We start from the raw sequence: 13,049 nt of genomic DNA on the forward strand, positions 1-13,049 counted from the left end.
GAAACGGTTTGTGATGCAGCTGCAGTCAGATCTAGAACCACTTCATCTTTCAACAAATGTTTCTTTGTGAGCTTCTCCATGACACTGTGCCTCGTCTACAAAACAAAGTACTCCGAACAATCCTCTGACACGATCCAGGATGTTATTAAAAATAAACTATCCTTGTTCCCTATGCTGGGATCCTTCTGATAACTGTTCAAAGACTCGAACGAGCTGTTTAAACCAAACGCGTCAAAGCGAACGTTCTTTAACTTCATTTGTCCTATTGACAGACTCAAGCGCGTGGACTGTGTCAAAAAACAAATGCGCATCTCTATACTGTATCTACTGTAGACAAGATAGCGGCAGTGATTGTAATTTCTATTTGCTTTTGACGCGACACTCATATTCAGCAAGATCAAGTTGTTAAGTGACTGAACGCCAGTGGGCGGGGGCCTATGGTGAGAAGATGACTATTTGTCAATGTCTTGCTCTGGAATCAGTGTTGTGCAAATGTTTGTGTCCGGGTGACATCATCTTGCACCTCAGATCCAAAAACGAGACGTTTTTGGAGCTTGATTAAATAAATGCTTTGTTTATAATGAGGAGGACGTTTTAAGCTATAAAACTTGCAGGATGTTTTAATGGTACAAAAACCTCTTATATGCCAAAAGATCAACGCAAATTTGATTTCTCATGTCATGACCCCTTTAAAACAGTGGTGTCCAATCCTGCTCCTGGAGGGCCACTGTCCTGCAGAGTTTTGCACCAACCCTAATTAAACACACCTGAACCAGTTAATCAATATGTAGACAAGATGGCAGCAGTGATTGTAATTTCTATTTGCTTTTGACACGATGCGACACTCGCATTCAGCGTGATCAAGTGTCAAGCCGTTAATCGACTAAACGCTAGTGGGCGGGGCCTATGGTGAGAAGATGACTATTCGTCGATGCCTTGCTCTTGAGGCAGTGTTTATGCAAATGTTTGTGCCCGCCCGGGTGACGTCATCTTGCACCTCAGATCCAAAACTAGCAATTTTGGAGCTTGATTAAATAAATGCTTTGTTTACAATGAGGAGGACGTTTTAAGCTATGAAACTTGCATGTTGATGAAATGGGACAAAGGTTTTTGGGACAAAAAAACCTCTTATATGCCAAAAGATCAAGGCTAATTTAATTTCTCATGTCATAACCCCTTTAAGACTTCATACAGAAAACAGTAAATTGATATTGAAACAGTGTTAAATTGTATTAAGATAATCTGATTCTTATTGAGACACTGTTAGTTTTCCTATAGTGTTAAAATTACATATTTTCTCTTGTTTGTTTCTTAGACGTCTTCTGGTCATGTCCAGTTGGACAACTGTAACTTTGAGGGCTGTCAGCTGCACATCTGGGGTCCAGGGACGTGTCAGGCTCGTTTCTGCTCATTTGCCCAGGGCAGCTCAGCCCATTTTCTGGGGGTGGCCATCAGTTTAATGGACAGTTGTGAGTTCTCAGGGGGAGATTCTGCCTCTGTCACTGTGGAAGGTGCTCCGGTCTCTGAACACAACTGGGCCTTCAAACACCTGGTCGCCTTGGCCAAGACCTTCACCATGATGACTAGTAATGGGTCAACTGAAATATCTAATCAGGGCGGGAAAGACAGTGTGGGTGCTGGTAGTCAGGTAAACACACCCTTGGAAGGAGTTAACACAATGGAGGACTGGAATAAACAGGAAGTAGATTGGGAAGCAAACTGGGCAAAACAGAAAGGTGGAGGTAGTCTTCTTCCAAGTCAGGATGGTACAGTGATTGAGGAGGATGGCATGGAAACATCGAGTGAGTCAAGTGAGGATGATGAGCAAGAAGGCGAGAAAGGCACAGGCTTAAAACTTTCATATGATCAGCACGGACTAGCGCATCTCTCCAAAGCAAATACGCCTGATTCTTCTGCATTTCCTGCACTGTTGAGTCTGTCTGCAGAACTGCAGAGGGATGCAGAGGCGCGGGACTTGGCTGCATTGGTTCAAGGCTGCCTGCTGCGGCGCTGTCTGCTGCGCGATGGAAAAGGTGGTGTGCACCTGTGCAATCACAGTCAAGCTCGACTGGAGGCCAATGTGTTCAGAGGGCTCAACTATGCAGTGCGCTGCATCCAGAATGCCAAAGTGTGTAAAACCTGCGTCTTAATGGCCCTTAAAGCTGATGTGTGAAATTTTGCTGTGAAAATACCTTTTCCAAGTTTAATGTGTAGAGACAACTTTAAGTAAGCTTTTAGTTGGCTGGTTTTCCTGAAAAGTATAAGTACGGAAGCTTTTGGTGCTTTGGGAAAAACTATTCACTATTACTAATAATCCGAATTAGAATTTTTTTATAAAATACATTGCCCCCCCCCCCCATTTTTATAATCATGTTGCCTTTTCCATCATCTAGTACTCTGTTTACTGGAAGTTACTATAAAATATTTGCATATCTCAAAATGAATAGCCATTTTGGTACTGGACAAATTCAGTTGTAACATTTAAAATGATGAATTTGTCATTTTAGTGCTTTAATTTGAACAAAATAGTATAGAATTTTAATACTGACATTAATCCATCATCAGTCAAAAAATGAAAATATTTAAGCACCAGCCATATTTTCTTCATAAGATGTACAAAAAAAAAATTTGTTCATTTTATTTCATGCTGCTTGTAACACAAAAATCACACACAACAGATTTAATAATAGTGCAATGTCATGAAATATTTTCTGTGAATATGTTTCTGATCTTACTCTCTCTTTTATGTTCTTTTCATGTCCTGGTTCTCTTTCACCAGTGTCTCTTTTTTTATACTGTTACTGTGTGTCTTTTTTTCTGTTTAGATGGTGATGTTGCGTAATGAAGTGTGTGGGTGCAAGGCGTCTGGTGTGTTTCTGCGACTCTCTGCTCAAGGTCTCATTGCTGAGAACAACATTCATTCCAATGGGGAAGCGGGACTAGACATCCGCAAAGGGGCTAATCCTATCATACTGGTACACATTTCTTTTAGTATGCTAAAAAAAAGGAGGAGGAATATATATACAGTATAATTAGATAAAAGTGTTTGTTTTTCTTATCCCAATGGCAAATAGTTTTTTCAGTCATGGAAAAAAAAATGGCCAAATTGCATAAAAAATGCATATGTTTCTCTTATACAGGTTTGCTTTTAAATGAATTAGTGTAATCAGAAGAACTAGTGCAGAGGAAAGTTTAGAAAATATAGTGGAATTTCCACCATGCCAGATAATTTTCTGTGGTACATTGTTTTTTCTTTCCCTTTCTTTTTTCCTGGCTATAGTGTAATAGAATCCACAGTGGCTTGCGTTCCGGGATTGTTGTCCTGGGCAACGGGAGAGGTTCTATCCGCAGCAACCAGATCTACGGCAACAAGGAAGCTGGCGTGTATATTCTTTTTAATGGCAATCCTGTTGTCAGGTATACAGTGCAGGGGTTATTGTGTTTTATTCAAATAAAGGTGGATAACAAGAAAAAATTTTGATATATTTGTTTAGTATCATGAAACTAAAAAGAATGAAGATCTGATTTCTGTTTCTTTCTCTCTTTATGACAGTGGAAATCACATTTTCCAGGGCCTTGCAGCAGGCATTGCTGTCAACGAGAATGGAAGAGGACTGATCACTGGTCCGTTGACTGCAGTATACCATTTTCTATTTGCCGTTTAATTGTATATAGGTGCTTCAAGCATAGTAGACCTTGCCCTTTTCAAGTGTTTCCTCATGCTCTTGAAACTGCTCAATTAAATTATGCTAAATCAATTTGAATTGCTGCTTTACATATCTTGCATCTGATAGAGAATGTTATAAGGCAGAACCAGTGGGGTGGTGCTGATATCCGTCGAGGAGGTGATCCAGTCCTCCGCAATAACTTCATCTGTTATGGCTACTCGGACGGAGTGGTGGTGGGAGAGAGGGGGAGGGGCCTCATTGAGGGCAACCACATATACGGTGTGCATATTTCATATTTATACGTTTAAGGCATTTGGCAGATGTTATCCAGCCTTTGTTCTTTCTGTAGCTGAAATGCATTAGAAATGATTTAAGTGCGTGATCAGGTGCAGTGCAACAGTGAGAAGTAATTTTACCATACACACTGAAAGATAAAATGCTGTGTGACAAAATGTCATCTAGTCAGAGCATATTTGGCACACATTATTTAGCATATTGGACCTGTGGGTGAGGCTACAACAAAAACCAACACAAACACTGTGTGCCCTAACACAAAAGCCAACTGATTTTAAAAATGTTGATTGGGACACAAAAGTTAGAATAAGCATTCTGTTTAGATCAATTTAGTACCACACAAAAATTCTAAAAAAAAAAACTGGTAACATTGAGAATGAAGTCAAAATTACAGAGGCATTACATTGCGATGTTAAATGATTATAGTTCACTGCCAGATAATAAATTTCCTGATAATTTACTCACCCCCATCATCCAATATGTTCATGTCTTTCTTTCTTCAGTCGAAAAGAAATTAAGGTTTTCAAGGAAAACATTCTAGGATTTTTCTCCACATAGTGGGAGGCAACAGGTTGAAGGTCCAAATTGCAGTTTCAATGGAGCTTCAATGTACTCTACACAATCCCAGCCAAGGAATAAGGGGCTTATCTAATGAAACGATCATTTTCTAAAAAAAAATAATTTTTTTTTAAATTTATATTTTTTTCCACCACAAATGCTCGTCTTGCTCTAGCTCGACTTCACGCATTATGTAATCACGTTAGAAAGGTCACGCGTGACATAGGCGGAAGTACTGACCCAGTGTTTACAAAGAGAACGTGCAAAGAAAATCAAACACCCTTTACAAAAAAAAGGTAAAACAACGATATCGGACCATTGTGAAGTTGGAGGAGAAAATGTTTTTCACCCTGCTCTGCCTTTTTGAACCGAAGTACACAGATGAAGAACTAACCGCGCGTGACCTTTCCAACGTGATTATGTAATGCATGAAGTCGCGCATGCGCATCACAGCGCTAGTGCAAGACGAGCATTTGTGGTTAAGTATATACATTTTTATTTTTATTGGAAAATGACCAATTGTTTCGCTAGATAAGACCCTTATTCCTCCGCTGGGATCGTGTAGAGCCCTTTGAAGCTGCATTGAAACTGCAATTTGGACCTTTAACCTGTTGGCCACCATTGAAGTCCACTATATGGAGAAAAATCCTGGAATGTTTTCCTCAAAAATCGTAATTTCTTTTTCGATTGAAGAAAGAAAGACATGGGGGTGAGTAAATTATCAGGACATTTTTTATTCTGGAAGTAAACTAATCCTTTGAAGTAAAATAATTAGAGTAAATGTTTTTTGGTCATAACACTTATTATGTTATTTACATAATTACATTACATGAATTATTTAAATTAATTTGTTGATATTGTTCTGCTGAGTTTCTCTTTGCCAGTTTTACATTTCACGACCACCTTTGTGATACAGTTTTTTTTAAAGCTGCTTTGGAATGATTGCAGATCTATGAAGCTGCTTTGGTTGCAGATTGGGTAAAAAAAAATAGATACTTTTTAGGTCTGATTTTGTACCACAGTAAAATAATTACAAGAATAAAACTGAAAAAAAAGAGACTTTTTGAGAATGTTTTAATAATAGACATTTGACACGTAATAAAAAGTAAAAAAATAAATTGTTGACTATAATATTTTAAGAATGAAGTCAAAATTACAATGGCCTAACATGTTCAATTCAGAAAAGAATAAAAGGGTCAAAGTTCATTTTTTGGTCATGACATTGTATAATTGTGTTTTGTAGGGAACAGAGGCTGTGGGGTGTGGGTAATGTCATCTAGTCTACCTCAGCTCATTGGAAACCATATTACCCATAACCGCTTGTATGGGCTGGCTGTGTTTTGCCGGAAGGACACGGAGTCTGCTGTGAGCCGAGAGGGCTATCGCTCTTTACAGGAAAGAGAGAGAGGAGTCGGGGTTGGAGAGAGGGACAGAGGAGGTCCTGAGAACTTCAATGAGGAAGGAGAACTGATGGCATGGGAAAGTGATATCGATAGCGAAGATGAACGCTTTTCCTCTCGACGGCCAATCACAGTAGCCCTAGTGGAAAACAACTGCATTAGTCACAACGAAGGTGAGTTGCTGTTAAATATAATTTCTGTGAGGTACAGACTACAGACTTTACAAAGGTAAGTACTGTAGAAAAGTATTAAATATGTATTAAATATGACGCTACCCTGGTCTATATATTGCTTTATGTAAGTGTATTGTATGTATGCAGTTAAAGTTGAATATAATATATATCAAACTTAGAGATGGGCACTAAAACAGTTTATATTTTTGTGACAAACAATCACGCAGCAGAGATTTGGTGGCCCTTGGCATCAGAAAGTTGTAAAACCCCTAGTCAACTTCACCTGATCATATTAGATTGACATCTCAGCCACTTCTGTCTCCTTTTTCTCCTCTGTCTCTCCAGCTGTTGGAGTGTTTGTGAAGAGCAGTGAGCCTCTGAACGTGGTGGCCAACATGGTGAACAGTAACAGAGGAGACGGCGTGTCTGTCATTCAGAGCGCTCAGCTGACGCGTTTAGTTGGAAACTGTGTCCTCTGTAATGGCTGGACAGGAGTGGCCGTGGACAGAGAGTGTCGAGTAGAGCTGCGTGGCAATGGGGTTTATGGCAATAACTGTCATGGTGTCTGCTTCCGGGGCGATGGGCTGATTGTGGAAAACGATGTGGTTGGAAATAATGCTGTTGGAATACGAGTGATGGACAATGCAGATGTTAAAGTGAGTATGCTTCAATTTTACTGTCACATCGTTGAAAATGTAAAAGGATACAGTGGCTGTGTCCGAAATACAGATGTGTTTGTGTCACATCTTTTCTGATAATATGAGAGATTGACAGATACTGTTTTTAAGGCCAATATTGATACTATTTTTAATGATCTGAAACAATATTTGCAGAACTGAATTTTAATAGTTTTATTTCAAATTTTTGACAATAATAATGTTAATAAAATAATAATAGACTACAATAAATTTATATCAATACATCCTTCCTTCCTTCTTCTTAATAATAGACTACAATAAAAAATATTGTTAGCATTGTTCATTATTAATAATAATACTACATGTATTATATTAGTAATTCATGTGTATATAATAAGTATTATTAATATTATTATTATAATTATTATTACAATAAGAAATATATGCTTAGAATATATTATTATTAAAAATACTTTAGCCATTAGAAATTCTTGCTGTGTCAAGAATTTCTGTCCAATGTAAGAATAACATTAATAGAATATATTACTATTATTATTAATATTACTACTACTACAATAAAAATATATGCTTAAAATATATTATTATTATTAATATTATTAAAAATAATTTATCCATTAGAAATTCTTGTTGCGTTACAAATTTCTGTCCAATGTAAGGATAACATTAATTGAATATATTATTATTATTATTACAATAAAAATATATGCTTAGAATATATTATTATTATTATTATTATTAAAAATTATTTAGCCATTAGAAATTATTGCTGTGTCAAGAATTTCTATCTATTGTAAGCATATATTACAAAACTGAAAAAATGTAAACATTTTAAAATATTTTATAAAACTGTATAATTATCTTTAAAGGCATCATAGATGTGCCCCTAACTGATGGAGAAGTTGGGGGAATTTATAGATGTGACTTTTTGCCTTAATGGGAAATAAGCTTTGTAATCATTAAATATTAATGTAGTTATCACTAAAGCCTACCTTTATACAAAAGTACTGGCTGTGTAGTTATTGACTGACAGGGCAGCAAAGCCTTAGGTTTCGGACACAGCTCATGTACTGTTTAAACTACAGTCCCTGCTATCAGATGCTGACATTTGCTTTGTGTTCTGCAGGTATTGAGGAATCGTGTTCAGGTGTTGCGGGGTTATGGGATTTCTGTAAAGGAGCGGGTCCGAGGTGTGGTTCAGGAGAACCTGGTTTACCAGAGCCACTCTGCGAGTACTAAAACCCCCATACGGACAAACAAACAGAACCTGGAGTGTGTTGTACTTAACAATTCTCTGCTCACACCCAGGTTAGATACACTCACGTTATAGGCACAAAACTCTATATGTAGTTTAGAAGAATAGGCCAGTTTAATATATCTACAATATATATATCGTAATATATAGTGATGCACCAAAATGCTTTTTTTTTTTTTACCAAAATTAAAGTCATTATGCCGAAAGCCAAAATTGACAATAATGTTTATTTAATAATCAATTAATCAAATTTATTTAATAACTGACACTAAAATAAGTTGATACAATTTTTTTCTACTCCAATCCATAATTGAAATATAAACATTTGAACGGTGAATGTAAGAAAGTTGTCATGAGAGATTTATTAAAACATACATTAACTAATGAAAACAAGTTTGAGTAATAAAGTGCATTTATTTAGCTTCTCAAGTTTTTTTTTTTTAGCTGCCTTCCAAGCTATGGACATTGAAAGGCTTTCCTGAGATGAAAGTAACCTTACATGACATTGTTTACAAGCTTTTTTATTGATGCCTTTCTCTTCTGATGTTCATTCCTGTTTATTTTGTGCTGTAACTAGTAGTAAAGAGGAAGAGATGATTGGTTCACATTTCGCCCTTCCAAAACCGTTTCAGGCAAAATGGAAAATTCATTTTCTGCTTAACATTTTTGGTTCTGTGCATCGCTAATAATATATGGCACATTATATTTGATCTGTATTACTCTTTCTGTCCTAGATCACAAGCGCTTTGGACCTTGGATAATCCACCTCCTCGTCCTCACAATAGTAACCCTTCTAGCGTCACCCCCTCCACACTTCCTGCTCACCTTGCCATCACCATGACAAACAGAATCACTGCCTCTGTAGAAAGTGGTTGCCATAACAACGGCAGCATATTTTGCTCAATTTTATGAGGTACATATTTCCTGGCTTTATAGCTCCACAACATCAGATGGATATTCCTACAATGTTCCCTCAATGTGAACCCTGGGTGAAGGAGGACTAAGAGGAGGTGAAGGCACTGCTTCAATGTTGGATGGATGATGAACAATCAGATTAAGCCTCAAGCACATGACGTTAAAATGATCAAAAAGCACATTTTTAATATGATTAACCAAAGGTAGGTTGTTTAGTACAGTGGTTCCCAACCCTGGTCCTGGAGGCACCCCAGCACTGCACATTTTGCATGTCTCCTTTCTCTGACACCAATTTTAGGTCTTGAATTCTCTACTAATGAGCTGATGACCTGAATCAGGTGTGTTTGATTAAGGAGACATGCAAAACGTGCAGTGTTGGGGTGCCTCCAGGACCAGGGTTGGGAACCACTGGTTTAGTAGTCCGATAATCAAACTTTAAAGGATTAAGACCACCTTTTTGATATACTTGGATCTGAAATGAATCAGTCAACTCACTCTAAATTGATCAGTGTTTACGAGCAACTTATTGGAGTTTGGATTTTATCATGTACGTGAAGTCTGGCCGGCTACCAATCCAACTGAAAGCACATTCAGTACAGGACAGATTTCTGCTGAAGCAAATCACTTCAAATCAAGCTTCTATTTAACAAAATCAATTTAACGTGAATCAGTAAGATACATGGATTTAATTGTCCAGTGGTCCTACAGCCTGTTATTATCATTTTAGACATTCACACAGTCAGGAGGGAGAAAGGGACACAAGGGAAGTTGAAGTGAGAGACATGTCACATGGCTTACTCTCTCTCTCTCTTCCCAAAAGACCAGAACCAGTGCTGAAAATAGAAGATAAACAAATCCAGTGCACCTTGGGAATTGTAGTCCTGCTGGCTCTGCTGAGATTCTGTAATGGACAAGAACAAAACAGCACGTACTGGGTACCGAGATGCAGCCAATCATGAGTTGCATTACATCGAGCGGCAATATTCAACTTTCCTATAAAAACACTCCTGTTTTATGTACATGTGCACATTATTGAAGGGTGAAACTGAAAACTGCCTAATGGAAAGTTTTTTAGATTTTGCAAGAAAATTTTAGAAAAGAAAATTCAAAGATCCTAAAGGGATAGTCTAACCTAAATATGAAAATGTTGTCATCATTTACTCTTTCCTCATAACCCCATGTAATTTCAAACCAGTATGAAGATACTTAGAAGAATACTGGTAATTAAATAGTTTTGGTTCCCATTGATTTCCATTGTACGGAGAAAAAAATACATACAGGTGTAGAGCAACATGAGAGTGGGTAAATGATAACAGATTTTTACATATTTTGTGAACTGTCTCTTTAAATGTGATTTCATAGGCACTGATTCAATAGGCCTATCAATGAATCATTTATTTGAACTGTAAAGCAGTAAAAAGTTTCACTGGCATCATGAAATGGAAACATTCAGATATGCAGTGGCCACTATGATAGCGGTTTTACTATTTTGGAGACTGGGAGCAAGAGTTATCATATCTAGATTATCATAAGTTCACAGCTAAACTCGAGCTTTTGAGCCCTGTTATAATGTCAAAAAAACCTTAGTAGTAAGAAAATAACAAGAGACTAATGATAAATTGTAACTTCAATCAGTTTTCAGGTAGTTATCCTAAAGTAGTCACAGGGCTTAAAAGTGGTTGAAAGTGGTTAAAAGAGACCTTGGCTATGTTCAGAATGGAATACTAGCTTACTATTTACTAAACTTTGCAAAGTATATATACTTTAAATTGTCTGTTATTCTTTAAAGATGATAAAACTATAGGTATAATACTGAATCCACAAACACTGTTGTGTATGACCTCATTGTATGTGAGTGGCCACCAGTTGTTGACTTGAATTTTCAAGGTTATTTTGCGGTTTAAAAATGAGTTTTTGTGTAAAAAAGTCAGTCTGATCAAATAAGACTAATAAGATGCTGTATTTTCTGTTCATTCATTATACTGGAACTTTAAAAGTCATTGCTTGTAAATGTTGGATGATTCGGTATCGTGAACATTTGCACACTATGCATAGTATATACTGCAGGAATAGTATGGAAGTATGCCATTACGAACATAGCCCATCACTAAAATAATGGGTCTTGTAATGTGATTTAGTCCCAGAACACTAGACCTTATTTATCAAAAAGTAGCCATCTTGTTAGATTTACAGCTGGCTGTTATTATTTTTGTAATGTTCTCATACCAACTGCTGGTTTGATTTGTAAAGTGCAATATGTATAATAAATGTGCCTATTTTTACAATATTGTTTTTATACTTATTGTGCAGTATAAACATAATGGCTATTATAGCAAATTGGTTTCTTCTGATTTCTGCTATTTTTGTCTGTAGTTAGAGATGCATAGAGATGGATTTGATTCTTAAAACCAAAGACATTTTTCATAATCCTTGTCCTTGCTTGCTATACAATAACATGAATCAACATATGTGTAATTCCAACCACTTACAGTCATCTCAGGTATATGCAAATTGAATGCAATCTATTTGCATCAGGTTGCTGTAAAACTAATTAGAACACAGGCAATTCCAATTTCCGTTAACTGAATAATCCCATTTATTTTCAATTCAATCTTACAAGAACACTGTAATTTTAACACGTGCAGTTACAGTTTGTTCCCAGCTTAGAAACGTATTACTGTCCACAGCTTAGTTCATCCTCTTGCGTTTCCTGTGATCCATACGTTGTTCGTAATGCACCAGTGGAAGCACCAGAGAGGCCATCCTGTGCTCCTCCTGTGTCCCGGCCTGTTCTCTACTGTGGGCTGACTGACGGGACAGGGTCAGCCCCATGGCCTTGGCCACCTCCAACATTCTGCACACAAACAGTGTCAAAATAAGGACAATAGGGTTTTAGAGCAGTGTTTCTCATCCTTTTTGACTCCAAAGCACACTTTTGTCTAAAACAACATTTGGAGTGTTTACACACAACACCATTTTCAACTAAAAATGGGAAACTTTATTTGGTTTGGCTGTTCATTTACATGACAACTTGCAAACTTTTGAAAAAGATGGCATCATGAGCATTTGTATTACGTGTTCAATCTATAGGTATGTGCACAGGTGCATAGTGTTATTTTACAAAGTGATATCGCCAACTGGCCTGGCATGCATAAGTGTTTTAGTCATTTCAACTGATGCATGAGAATGGGGACTGTTTCAACAAAGTTATCGCCTGTACACAAAACTTTTCAAAAGTGCAAAGAATTTTTTTTCTCTATTTTTAGTACGTCGCTGTCATGTAAACATACCCTAAGACAATATACTTATGTACATTTTAATTTAGATTACGATAACACCTTACAATAAGGTTCTATTTGTTAATTACTAACAATAAAAATGAATAACAATAAAAAATATTTCCAAAGCATTGCATGTATTGCTCATTGTTAAGATAATACATTAACTAAAGTAAACTAATGGAACCTTGTAAAGTGTTGCCAAGAATACTTTAAAGGGGTCATATGATGCGATTTCAAGTTTTCCTTTCTCTTTGGAGTGTTACAAGCTCTTGGTGCATAAAGAAGATCTGTAAAGTTGCAAAGACTAAAGTCTCAAATCCAAAGAGATATTCTTTATAAAAGTTAAGAGTCAACCACGCCTACCTAAAACGCCTCGTTCTAACACGCCCCCACATGTCTACGTCACTATGTGGAAATATTAGCATAATGCCGTCCAAATGTGCACGCCAAGAAAGAAGGCATGGTTTCAGGAACCGCAGTAGTGTTGATACAGCCATGTCAGGGAGACGGTGTGTGTTTCAGTGCGAAAGCAAAAGCACTTTATTTGGCCTTCCAGAAGTAGATGCAATTAGGAATCATTGGTTAAGATTTATTTACAACAGAACAGCACAACCCAGATGTTCGAAATTGTGCAACGCATTTTATGGACGACAGTGAACCTAGAAGAGTACAAGGCTGGATGTGCAAAAAGGCTATTTCTAAAAAAAAAAAAAAGAGGGTCAATTCCGACTTTGCTATGACAATCTGGCGCTTCTGAATCAGCGACTGTAAGTATGTTTTGTTATTAGTTAAAGTATTTGCTATTGACTGTTCAAATGCAGAGTTTTGCGCAGCGCAGAGTAACGCGTC

The 13,049-nt window shown here is 37.1% G+C and overlaps 2 protein-coding genes across 2 annotated transcripts in view; one reads left to right on the forward strand and one right to left on the reverse strand.

Annotated features, from left to right (window-relative positions):
• LOC107754157 (F-box only protein 10-like) overlaps nucleotides 1-9,147 on the forward strand; it is a 13,813-nt gene extending 4,666 nt beyond the window's left edge. The window contains exons 3-11 of the mRNA XM_016570510.1: nucleotides 1,316-2,128; nucleotides 2,826-2,975; nucleotides 3,281-3,417; nucleotides 3,554-3,624; nucleotides 3,795-3,947; nucleotides 5,764-6,093; nucleotides 6,439-6,749; nucleotides 7,876-8,057; nucleotides 8,739-9,147. Coding sequence (XP_016425996.1) covers nucleotides 1,316-2,128; nucleotides 2,826-2,975; nucleotides 3,281-3,417; nucleotides 3,554-3,624; nucleotides 3,795-3,947; nucleotides 5,764-6,093; nucleotides 6,439-6,749; nucleotides 7,876-8,057; nucleotides 8,739-8,916 — 2,325 coding nt within the window. The 3' untranslated portion in view covers nucleotides 8,917-9,147. The remainder of the gene's footprint in view (nucleotides 1-1,315; nucleotides 2,129-2,825; nucleotides 2,976-3,280; nucleotides 3,418-3,553; nucleotides 3,625-3,794; nucleotides 3,948-5,763; nucleotides 6,094-6,438; nucleotides 6,750-7,875; nucleotides 8,058-8,738) is intronic.
• Nucleotides 9,148-11,495: 2,348 nt separating this feature from the next.
• Nucleotides 11,496-13,049, reverse strand: part of LOC107754182 (DNA-directed RNA polymerase I subunit RPA49-like) — a 7,982-nt gene continuing 6,428 nt past the window's right edge. The window contains exon 12 of the mRNA XM_016570544.1: nucleotides 11,496-11,773. Coding sequence (XP_016426030.1) covers nucleotides 11,608-11,773 — 166 coding nt within the window. The 3' untranslated portion in view covers nucleotides 11,496-11,607. The remainder of the gene's footprint in view (nucleotides 11,774-13,049) is intronic.

Source organism: Sinocyclocheilus rhinocerous, unplaced genomic scaffold (genome assembly GCF_001515625.1).
Source record: "Sinocyclocheilus rhinocerous isolate Xijiao unplaced genomic scaffold, SAMN03320098_v1.1 scaffold681, whole genome shotgun sequence".
NCBI lineage: Eukaryota > Metazoa > Chordata > Actinopteri > Cypriniformes > Cyprinidae > Sinocyclocheilus > Sinocyclocheilus rhinocerous.